Source organism: Elephantulus edwardii, unplaced genomic scaffold (assembly GCF_000299155.1).
Source record: "Elephantulus edwardii isolate Elephantulus edwardi_28Jun2011 unplaced genomic scaffold, EleEdw1.0 scaffold00015, whole genome shotgun sequence".
Taxonomy (NCBI): Eukaryota; Metazoa; Chordata; class Mammalia; order Macroscelidea; family Macroscelididae; genus Elephantulus; species Elephantulus edwardii.
The window spans coordinates 3,200,269-3,212,370 of record NW_006399765.1 but is presented as its reverse complement, the minus strand read 5'-3'; the positions used below and the strand labels follow the sequence as shown (position 1 = coordinate 3,212,370).

General features: G+C 46.6%; 1 protein-coding gene across 1 annotated transcript in view; it reads right to left on the bottom strand.

Annotated features, from left to right (window-relative positions):
* Positions 1-376: 376 nt before the first annotated feature.
* LOC102863162 (solute carrier family 52, riboflavin transporter, member 3-like) overlaps positions 377-12,102 on the bottom strand; it is a 16,436-nt gene continuing 4,710 nt past the window's right edge. Inside the window, exons 2-3 of the mRNA XM_006881678.1 lie at positions 8,366-8,555; positions 377-1,027 (exon numbers count right to left, since the gene is read on the bottom strand). Coding sequence (XP_006881740.1) covers positions 377-1,027; positions 8,366-8,555 — 841 coding nt within the window. The remainder of the gene's footprint in view (positions 1,028-8,365; positions 8,556-12,102) is intronic.

The following is a 12,102-nucleotide window of genomic DNA, read 5'->3' as shown; positions in this document are numbered from 1 at the left end:
TATCTATCTATCTATCTATATCTATCTCTATATCTATATCTATCGCTCTCGTGGCCTAGTGGTAAGAAGCTGCACTGCAATCCTGAAGGCACGCAATTTGAGGCCACCAGCTGCTCCATGGGAGGATGGGCAGTCTCCTCTTGAGTGATCAACTGCCTTTGAAAACCCACGGGAGGGTCAGCTATGGGTCAGTTCCCACTCTACGGTACACATTGAAAACATATCTATATATTATCTACTTCCAAAAGGCCTACTCTTTGAGATTTGAGACTTGTTCTCAATTTAAGTAGCTTCTCCAAGTGACCTGACATGCAGACAGATAAGCACACTGGTCTACCCAATTCTATGATATACACTGACCCTCTGCATGATTTGCTCAGAATAAACCTGGAAGGATGCAAAGGCTCTGGGACCTGCTGGGTACCTGCGTGATGCCGAATGTTCTGTTGATCATGGGGCCTGGGGTGGTGTCAGTGACGCTGACGCAGGTGGTAAGGCCCGAGCCCTGAGCGAGAGCCACCAGAGCAGGCAGGAGGCCGCTGAGCCCCTCACCCACGAAGAAGGTGGTGAGGTAGCGGGCAGGCAGCTGGCTCATGAAGGGCAGGAAGGTGACGGAGGAGGTGCAGTCCACCAGGGCCAGGAAGAAGGTGAGAACCAGGAAGGCGACACTGTGGTGGCTGTCCAGCACCCAGGAGGTCGTGTTCCAGAGGAAGGCGAAGAGCGTGCAGGTTACGGTTCCCACACTCAGCACCGTGAAGATGACAGGCACCTCCGGAAGGCAGCCGGGGCGGAAGTGATGCAGCAGGGTGACCAGGAAGGGGCCGACGTTGGCCAGCTGGATGACCACCGTGAGGTAGGAGGGCAGGTACCAGCCTTCGGGCAGCTCAGTCACCAGCAGGGGCAGCTCTACCCAGAGCCCATTGATGGCCACCCAGGAGCCTGTTCCAAAGATGCAGACCAGCAGGTGAATCAGGAAGGCCATGGTGCTGTCTGCCTTGGTCCGGGGGACCCACCTCCTCAGATCAGCCTGGAAGGGTGACAGAGGTAAGACAACAGGTGAGCAATTTCAAGTTTACATTCCAAGAAGAAACTATGTTTTGGGCTTCTGTATTTTCTACTGTCATCTTCCTACCCGTAGACAAGTTGGCTTCTTAGATGCCGAAAACACAGACAAATTTCTTTCTAACCGGAGAAAGTGTTCTCCGCCACAAGCTGTCAATGCAGAGTGAACAAAAAGAAAGTTTGATGTATTTGATGGCATGACAGTGGAAACAAACAAAAACCAGCAAACAGACCAGGAAAAAAAAAATAAAAAAATCTGCTGCTTGGTAAACAGTACCAAAAGCAAAGTCAAAAGACAGAAGATTTGCGAGGTACAGTGTACACACGTGGCTTGTCTCCCCAGCAGGTAAGTTGTTGTAAGATCAGCCATAGCTCATAGTGACCCTGTGAACAGGTCAGATTCTCGCCTTGCCAGCACCATGGTCCTGGTCTCCTCCATGCTCAAGTAACACAATTTCTGTCACTGTGTCAGCCCGTCTTGTTGAGGGTCTTCCTCTCTTTCGCTGACCCTCTCTATCTCTCCCAGCATGATGTCTTTTCCCAAGAACTGGCCCTCCCTGACAACAGGCCCAAAGAAGATGTGAGACCACGTGAAACACACCATCCTTCCCTCAAGGAGCACCTTGGTTTCACTTCCCGCAAGACATATTTGTTCAGCTTTTTGGCAGTCCATAGTATACTCAATACTCATCACCAATATCACAACTCAAAGGCATCAATTCTCCTTCTATCCTCCTTTGTCATTGTCCAACTCTCTGATGCATAACAGGTGACTGCGAAGACCATGGCCTGTATCTATCTTTTAGGACTTGGTAATACAGAGTGGAAGCAGGAGTGGCATCCACTTCCGAAACAACATGCCTCCAGAAACTCTATGAACTTTGATAAATGTCGATAATTATAGAAAGGCTTCAGGCCTTTTGTTCATAGGGTTGCTATGAGTTGTGCTTGACTCAACGGCAATCAACAACAATACAGAGTAGCTGTACCACCTCTGTTCTGCCTACCCCTCAATTTTGTTGTTTGTTTCTTTAATGCCGTTGTTTAAACTAAAAACAAATTTTTATCTTTCTGAAGCTCTACCTATTTTACATCCAACAAAACAATGGCTCAAGCATACATTAGAGTATATTCAAGGATGTATCCTGATTCTAGTAACTAATAAACTAATAAATAACATATTTACCTCCTGTACATCTAGGCCCTGACTCAGGAGCTCAGGTCCTGTCCTGAGATCTATGGTCAAAGCAAAAAAAATTAACCCAAGTACTTGTTGAGATAATTTAAGGGACACCAAAAAGTTAATATGCATAAATGGGGCAAACTTCTTGCAGAGAAATGTCAAAGCAGAAAGAGGTTTTGATGTGGATTTTGGTCCCCAGAGGATAATTTGAGAAGCCGAGCGATTTCATGGTTAAGATTATAATTCTAGATGAATTCAGATGGATTCAAACTGAAGTTAATGTCAACATTTTGAAGACTATCTCCCTCAGACAACCTGGGACCTGTCCAGAGAAACGGACAGAAGCCCTGAACAGTGGTAGGTCTGCTGTGTCACGCCTCTACAGTCAAAGAAAGGTACAAAATAAACAAGGATGAGAGGAGGTAATAACTAATATCACTAATAAAGACGGATAAGCAAATAATTAAAGGGAGGAGGCGGATTTACAGAATCTGGTCCCATTTGCCATCTGAAAGGGCAATTAACTAATGAGAGTCCACCAAGGTGACCAGTTACACATTTACAAACAGCAGCAGTTCTCCTACCTAGAGAAATTAGGAAATAAGATTTGCTATTGGGTAATAATTTGATAATTTGAGGAGGAGAGATACATACCTTTCTCACTTCTTAGACCAAAAGAAAACAAACTAAAAAGCCCACCACAATTATAGCTGGATCAAATATAGGAACAGTTTTAAAATTTGAAAAGTAATGTAAAAATACCCCAAAACTCCACATAGGCAGCTTGTACAAAGGTCCTGAGGCCAGTGTGGCTGGAGTAGAAGGGAGATGAGGGCAGCTTAGGCAGGTGAGGAGGTTGAATTTCATTTTCTGTGCACAGAAGCCTAAATCCCCTCCTTCCCACAGAGGTGGCTTTTCTGTGGGCTGGCCCAGGGGCCACCACAACTGTGTGATTTCAGCCTAGTGATTTGGGTGGAGTCTCCCTATCTGGAAAGCAAGCATGATGGTCCCCTTGCCCTCCTCAACCCTCATAAGCCTCAATGAACTACCTCTGTTTCTAGAAAGTGCCACTTGCTCCTGGACCTGGAGACATCATGAGGAACAACCAGCAATGAAAATAGGAGAAAATAGCAGAAAGAACAATATGTGCAAAGGCTTGGTAGCTTCAAAGAACTGAGGAGTGACTCAAAATGACTGAAATTGAGTGTATCGTTAGGTACCGTGAACTACGATTCACAGCGACCCTATAAACAACACACCTGAACCTGGCTCTTGTACAGAGATCATCATGATCTCTCATATGCTTGAGCCTATTGTTACAGTCACTGTGAAAATCCATCTCATTGAGGGTCTTCCTTCCTTTCACTGGTCCTCTCTCTACCTTTCCCAGCATGAGGTTTTTTCCCAAGGACTGGCCCTTGGAAGGACGCGAGGTGGAGTTCACCATCCTTGCCTCTAAGGAGTGCCCTGGTTGTACTTCCTCTGAAACAGACTTGTTCGTTCTTTTGGCAGTCCATGGGATGTTCACTACTCTTCTCCAGCAGCACAATTCAAAGGCATCAACTCCTCCTCTGTCATTCTTATTCATTGTCCAAATTTCAGATGCATTGGAAGCAACTGAAAATGCCATGGCTTAGATCTGGTACCTTAATTTTAAGATGGATATCCTTGCTCTTAAGGTCTTTATAAAGAGTCAATTTTCCAATGTAACATGTCTTTTGATTTTTTGACTGCTGCTGCCCTGGGTGTAGATTGTGGATCCAAGTAAAGGAAATTGATGACAACTTGGATCTTTCCCTCATTTATCTTGCTTATCTAGCTACGGAGTTTTTTCTACAATGACCTGGCAGTTCTTGTTTGCTCATTTTACCAATAATTATTGGGCACCTACCATATGCTGAAGGACACTCTAGTGATGCAATCCATAGGGAATCACACTGCTAACCCAGTGACCACGCCTGTTTGGTGGTTCAAATCCATGGGGGGCTCTGAGGGAGAAAAATGAGCAATCTCTTCCCATGTGATGTACAGCCTTGGAAATAGAATGCAGGGTCAGCTATGAATCGTTTCTGACTCAAAGGCATTAGGCAATATCGTTTGTCTCAGGGATATGCAGAAAACAGAGGGGGTAGGGGAAGCAGGCTATTAGGGAAAAGGAATTGAGAATATAAACCAAGTCATTGGGGGAAAAAGCTCAAGAGTGATGCCTCTGGAGAAAGAGTGGTATGGGGGAGGCAACAGCAAGTACAAAGGCCCTGGGGTGGGATCACAGTTGACCTGGCTCAGAAATAGAGCTTAGTGTTTAAAGGACACCAGAAGGACAGAGTGCCTGCTGCGGTGGGAGTGATGGGGGGAGGGGAGGAGACAGGTCAGAGAGATGGGGGATGATCACAGAGACCCTGCAGCCCAGGGGAGGCCTTGGGGTTTATTCTGATCCAGAGGTAACTTCGTAGGGCAGAGAAAGGATTGGTTCTGGATTAGTTTTTAACAGGACTGTACTGGCTGTTGTGGGGAGAATCATACAGGGTTGGGGAGACACAGGAGTGAAGCCTGTTAAGACTATTAGAAAGCTGGTGGCTGTTAAGTCAATTCTCAGATGCGAACTCATCGCCATCGAGTTGGAACTGATTTACAGCTCACCCTCCAGCTAGGTTGCTAAGGCTGTAAATTGCACAGGAAGAGATTGCCTATCTTTGTCTTGCAGAGATGGTGGTGGATTCGAACCATCAGCGAGGGGCGACCTTTGAGTTAGCAGCAAAATTCCAACCTATGGAGGTTTTCTGGCTGTGATCTTTCTGGAAGCAAAGCACCAGATCTTTCCTCTTCATTGCTGCTGGGTGGGTTCAAACTGCCAATCTTTAAGTTAGAAGTTGAATACCAAACCTTTTGTGATGCCCACGGGCCTCTTAGTAATGACAATAATAACAATAATAATAATAATAATAAAAGGCAAAAGCACGTCAATTCCTTTCCATCAAGTTGATTCTGATTCACAGAGACCTTGTAGGACAAAGCAGAACTGCTCCATAAAGTTTCCAAAGTTGTACATTTCTACTCAAGCGGATTGGCACATTTTTCTCCTGAAAATGGCTGGTGGGCTCGAACCTCTGATCTTTCGGTTAGCAGCCACGTGCTTAATCCTTGAGCCACCAGAACTCTAGCAATAATTACAACAGCTATTGTTCATTATCTGCAGGTCCTCTGCTAAGGTCTTAACATAGATTATCCAACAAATCTTCTCAATCACAGTGAAATATGGGTTATGATTCTTCCCATTTTACAGACACAGAAACTGAGGCTCAGAGAGGGAAAACAATTTGTTCAAGGCAGTCACACAGCTGCTGATCTAGAGCTGAGATCTATACTCAGGCACGTCTGATTGCAGACCCAGTCCCCTTACCCCAGCCTTAGCAGGGCACTGGGGTTGAGGGGACCACGAGGGGCTCTGAAGGGGCAGGAGGGTCAGGCTGAGCTTGCTCCCTTTCTGTTCTCCTTCAGCCTTCTCAGTCCTGGGCCAGGGAGTGGAGGAAATGAGCTGCAGGTATAAAGATGAGAGGCCTCTCATTCTTGCATTTAAAACCAAGATCTTATAGAAGGAAGAGTAGGCTGAGTGAGATACGAGAAAAGCAGAGGTTCGGACAGGAAGGCTTGTCCACTCTTGGCACCACAGGGCCCAAGCAGCCCGGCCCGCGGCCTTCCCTCTTTGCCTCAGTTTATTATAAGTCAGCTTGGTTCCTGGAGTTCATCTATCTCTGAATGCCTGTCTCCCACTGGAGTGTCATCTCCATGCGAGCAGGGCTCTGTTCTCCCGAGTGCCCAGGTGACCATCTGGCTTGTCAAGGGTTGGGCCCTCTCGTGTTGCACGAAGCAGCTGGCAGCTGGCAGGCAGAGAGCCCAGTGGTCAGATCGTAGGGTGCCTGCTGTGACTATGAGGGCCCACTCCCAGGTGGTGTCGGTCAGAGGCCTGGATGGCGCCAGTTGGCACCCTTGGTGCTGGGCACACCTGCTCCTAGGTCAGTGTTGTCCTGGGTTCCAGTTCCTCAACTCAGAGTTCTCAGTGGGAGAGACTTGAGACTCCTGATATGACTAGGTGAGGGTCATGACATCAGGGAGACAGAGCAGAGAGTAAAAAACTCAGAACTGTGGAGGGAGAGTTAGAGATAGAGATACGGCGGTGGGGGGAGACAAACAGACAGACAGAGGGAACATTAAGAAAGACAAACAGAAGGATCAACCCTAGCCACATTTATTACCATCGAGTCAATTCTGACTCATAGCTGACCCCATGTGCAATAGAGTAGCCTGTTTCATAGGGTTTTATTAGCTGTGACCCACATGGAAGCAGATCACCAGGTCTTTCTTCCACAGCACTACTAAGTAGGTTCAAAATATCAATCTTTGTGTTAGCACTCTCTGTGCCTTGACACAAACAGGCTTGTGTGGGTTATCTTTACAGAGATCTCTGGTTCTATATTTCGTAGCCCGAGGGTAGGTTCAAACCACCAATTAGAACCAAACACACCCAAGTCATGTGCTGTCAAGTAGACTCATTGACTCTATGATCAACAGATCTGAGCCTTGCCCCACCCTGGACCACTTCGACCTCTGACACGATTGTGCCCAGTGTGACAGTCACGCCCTCAATCTATCCCGTTGAGAATCTTCCTCTCTTTCTCTGACCCTCCTCCACATTTCCTAGCATGATATCTTCCCAAGGATTGGGCCTTCCTGACAACATTCCCAAAATATGTGAGATGATGTTTCACCACCCTTGCCTCTGAGGAGCAGCCTGGACACACTTCCTCCGAGACAGATTTGTTTGTTCATTTGGCAGTCAGTGTTCAGTACTTTCCCTCAACACCACAGTTCAGAGCTATCAATTCTTCTACCATCCTTATGCACTGTCCAACTTTCAGTTGCATAGGAAGCAATTGAAAATACCGTGGCTAGGATCAGGCAGATCTGAATCTTTAAACGAACAGCACTGGGGTTTTAGCACTTTGGGAGGTCCTTGACAGCAGATTTCCCCAATACAATATGTTTTTAATTTCTTGATTGTTGTTACCCTGGGTATTGATTGTGAATCCACACAAGAAGAAATCATTGACAACTTCAGTCTATTCTCCATCTATCATGATGTTGCCTCTTGGCCCAGAGGTGAGGAATTTTGCTTTCTTCATGTTAAGATGTGATCAATATTGAAGGCTGTAGTCTTTGATCTTCTGCAACAAGTGTTTCAAATCCTCTTCACTTTTTACAAGCGAAATTTCTTTCTCCATACTTATTCAATTTGTATTCGGAGCAAATTGTTAGAGGAGCTGGACTATAGGAAGAAGAATGAGGCATCAAGGTTGGAGGAAGATGCATCACCAGTCTGTGCTATGCAGATGACAGATACAAACAGAGAGACAGGCTGAGGCAGAGGAAAAAAAGCTTAGAGACAAGGAGTTAGGTGTGCTGGCAGCCAGGCTACTCTGCCCACCTTTGCTGCACACATAGTGGACCTCATCTCATGTCCTCGTCATGCACAGGGGAAAAACGGGGGTTCAGGGGGGCAGTGGTGTGTGCTGCATCCTGCCCACCTCATCCTAGGCTATAGTTGCTCATCTTGCCTGGGCTCACTGGCCACTGCCCTCTCTGGACCTCAGTTTCTCCATCTGTGGAAGGGTCAGCCGATGTACTTTTCCTGGACTCGGCGGCCAGGGAGTAAGCACGGAGATATCGGAGGCCAGAATGGCCTGCGGGACAGTGAGTTCTCCTTGCTGGGACTCCCACAGCACTGACCTTGACAGAGCAGCCACTCCACGGTCCCACCCCTGAGTCTCAGGCACGTGGAGTTGATTTGATCTGAGTGGCTGGCTGTCCCGGTGGTGTGGAGAGAGAGACTCGCTGAGAACAGTAGGAGCTCAGTCTATGGGACCAGAGAGGCAGGAGGTAGGGGTCTGGAATCCACCCCGCCTGCTCCCTCGATCCCAGGCGGACCTGAGGAAGTAGACTCGCTTCCTGTCACCTGGAACTGGGGGAAAGGCCACAGGCCACCTGTTGTGCCCCCAGACACGTGCTCCTCCCCACCTGGCCCCCCTTGTCCTGTGACTCACACCAGTGATCGGCTCCGGGTACCTGCAGCTGTGTCCTGGCGGGCTGGGGCCGCCGGCTGCACACGCTCAGGATGGTCCGGTTTCCAGTGGCCCTGCTGGGCGGGGCCGCGGCCCTATGAGGGCTAGTTGACCACGCCCGCCGGGGGGGCGTGGTCGGTAGGGCGGGATCAGGGGCGGGCCAGGGGCGGAGCGCCCACTGCGCACCTGCACACCTGGTGGTCCATCCCAGCTGGGTGGGAGGAGGATCATGGAAGGTGACCCCCAGAAACAAGAAAGGCCTCACTTCCTGCTAGCCGATTCTGGAAGGTGACCCCTAGAGAGCAGGCCCTTGGCCCTGGGGCCACTCCAGGAATTCTCTCCGGTTGGGGGCTGCCTTAACTTCTTTCACGGAACAGGGCTCCCCACAGCAAATTCGGTTCAAATACAGGAGCTTAAGCGAGTCACTTGTAAAGCTGGATAATAATAGTGCTCCTCACAGGTCCGATGTCCTAGCAGCCCCCCCCCCACGTGCTGAGCATTGTCTCTCTGTGGCTCACGCTAGTCCAAGGTTTGACTCACAGTAACATGCTTAATCCTCACCATGGCCTTTTGCCTATTAGCCCAGTGATGAGGGTTTTTGTTTTCTTGATGTTGAGGTGTAATCCACATTGAAGGCTGTAGTATTTGATCTTCTGCTGTAAGTGTAAGGTAAAAAAGGCACAGAGAACTGGGCGAAGTGAAACAAAAGAGTTTCTTAGTGGCTCTGGGGCAGATTTACTGTCTGAAGCCAGAAAAAGGCAGGGTCAGGCAGCGAAGTTACCAGTGAGGAAAATTACAGGCTAAACTTTATAGGTAGGGTTTGGGGTAGGGTGGTCACACTGGTGGTCAGTTCTCCATGGAGAAAGTTGACTGGATGCCCTTTGTTAGCTCCTAATGAGGGAGCTGCTCAGTCATGCAATATGTGGTTGATGCCTGGTTTCCTTCTGGTTGGCCATAGTTGTCTTACACCAGGTAAACTGGAATGTCTCTTAGAAGGTGCGGTCAGCACAAGATGCCGCCCAGTCCCCAGGTGGCCTTTCAGTAAATACTTCAAGTCCTCTTCACTTTCTGCGAGCTAAATTGTGGCATTTGCATATAGCATGTTGCCGATGATGAGTCTTTCTTCAATCTTGATGCCACATTCCTCTTCATAGAGTTCAGCTTCTCCAATAATTTTCTTAGCATACAGATTGAATAGGTTTGGGGAAAGGCTGCAAACCTGACACAACTTTCCTGGTTTTAAACCACGTAGAGCTCCCTTGTTCCACTTGGATAATTGCTAAGATCTTCTTGGTCTATGTATAGGTTTCACTTGGGCACAATTAAGTGTTCTGGGATTTTGATTTGTCAATGATTTAATTTTACTTGGATCCACAATCAACACCTACAGTAGCAGCAAGAGATCAAACCATGTGTTGCGTTGGGAAATCTGCTATCAAGGATCTTCTTAAAGTGCTTAAAAGCAAAGATAGGAGTTTAAAGACTAAGAGGCACTTGATCTGTGTTACACTGTTTTCAAATGCTTGCTGCAAATTGAGCAATGAATAAAGAAGACTGAAAAAAAAATTTGACACCTTTCATGGACGGTCAAAAACCCATACATGTTTGTCTTGGAAAGATATTCAGGATATGCTTATCTTGGAAGGATATGCAGCCAGGGTGCTCCTGAGAGGCAAGGACGCTGACACTTTATCTCACTCACTCTGGGCAAGTTGTCAGGAGTGGCCAGCTAGTCCTTGGGGAAAGAACATCATGCTGGAAAATATAGACGTTCAGCAAAGGGGGGGAAGAGCCTCAGCTAGATGGACTGATGCAGTAAATGCAACACTGGGGTCAAACACAATGGAGATTGTGAGGATGGTGCACAACAGGGCAAGGTTTTGATCTGTTTGATGTATGAGTTGTAGTCCACTTCATGACATTTAACAACAACAACAGGGTCTTTTGGGGGAAATAGCACTGGTACAGCCAATGAATTACACTCTTATTTTTTTTTGTTTATTATATTATTTTGTGTGTGTGTACTATCGAATCAGATCTGACAGGTACAGGAGGAGATTGCCCCTCCTTCTCCAGCAGAGCATCTAGTGGACCCGAACCACATACCTCTGGATTGCAGTGCAGCTTCTTGCCACTAGGCCACCAGAGCTCCCTGATTTGCACTCTTAAATGTTAACCTAAAGAGGACTTAAGCATTCCTTTGCTAACTAAAAGACCTTAGGTTTGAACTCACTCGCTGTTACCCGGGAAGAAAGTATGTGGTCACCTTTGTCCATAAACTTGAACTCCTCCCTCCCACGGAGTAGGTTCCAACTCACGGAGACCCTCCATTTACAGCGTCCAAGGTTGTAAATCATTATTCAAGGATACGCAGGTGGAATAGCTGATGGGTTTGAACTATCAACCTAGTACATGGTTACACTAGAGCTCTTTAAAGATTACAGCCTTAGAAACTCTATAGAATAGTCTTACTCTGTCACTATGAAGCTGAATATATTTTAAATAAATAGATGTTTGGCTTTAAGTTAATCTGTTCTCGAAGGTCCCCCTTCCACCTGTAGCCATCGATTGTTTTTTATTCTTTTGACAGTCTTTTGAGGAGCACAAAGATTGAACTTTTATGAGGTCCCTGTTAGCTATTTTGTTTCCTGTGGCTCCTACATTTGTTGTGCTTGTTAACCTATCCCCTTCTGGGTTGCGGTGGTGGGAGAAAGTCCCAAAGCTCTGCTCTGATTTCTTTCTCCCCTCCCAAGAGCTTTAAACAACATAGAGAGACCTCTGTTGGCCTAGTGGATAGAAAGTTATGCTATAGCGAAAGGTGAGTGATTTTAATCTGCGGCCCTCAGACCTGGTTTTAACTGTTTTGGTCAAACATTCTAAGTGGTATAGCATTGGTCTGTGCATTTGCTGTACAGAGATTGCTGTGAAGCTGAACACTGTGACACTGATGTGTCAAATGTGATAATGGTTACCCATGGTGGACACTGTTTGCTGGAGCTCCTTGATTAAAACAACCTGGGAATCAGTGGTGACATCCACTTCTGAAACAGCTTGCCTCTGGAAACTCTAAATCTAAAACCATAAAACTCTTGTTTTTATTAAGTGCCTTTGAGTTGTAGATGATTCATAGTGATCCTACAAATCAAAGACCTGAACACTTGTGTAACTTTCATCGTTTCTTCAGAAATTGTAATGCTGGGAATACACCCGAAAGAAACCAGAATCACCATCCAGATAAATGCATACTCATGTTTATTGTTGCATTATTCACAACAGCAAAGAGATGGAAACAATGCAAGTGCCTATCAACAAATGAAGTAATAAAAAACCTATAGTATATTCACACAATGGAATATTACGCAGCACTGAAAAATAATGAACCTGTAAAACATTACACAGCATAGATGACCCTGGAGTGAAATGTCTGAGTCACAAAAGGACAAATACTGCATAACACCACGGTTATGAAGCAGGACTGACATCAGAGGGTCGGAAGGAGTATAGGAAAAAAGTGGATAGATAATGAACACTGTATTGGAACAAATAAGAGAGAGCTATTTAAAGGAATATATGATTAGGCATTATAACAAGAGGTACATTGCAAAGAGGACTGGGGGAGGGGAAGGAAGGGGGAGAGAGGAAGTTGTATAATAATGAATGAATTGTTGTTGTTGTTGTTGTTATGTGCCATCGAGTCGCCTGCGACTCATAGCGACCCTATGTACAACAGCCCTAAACTCC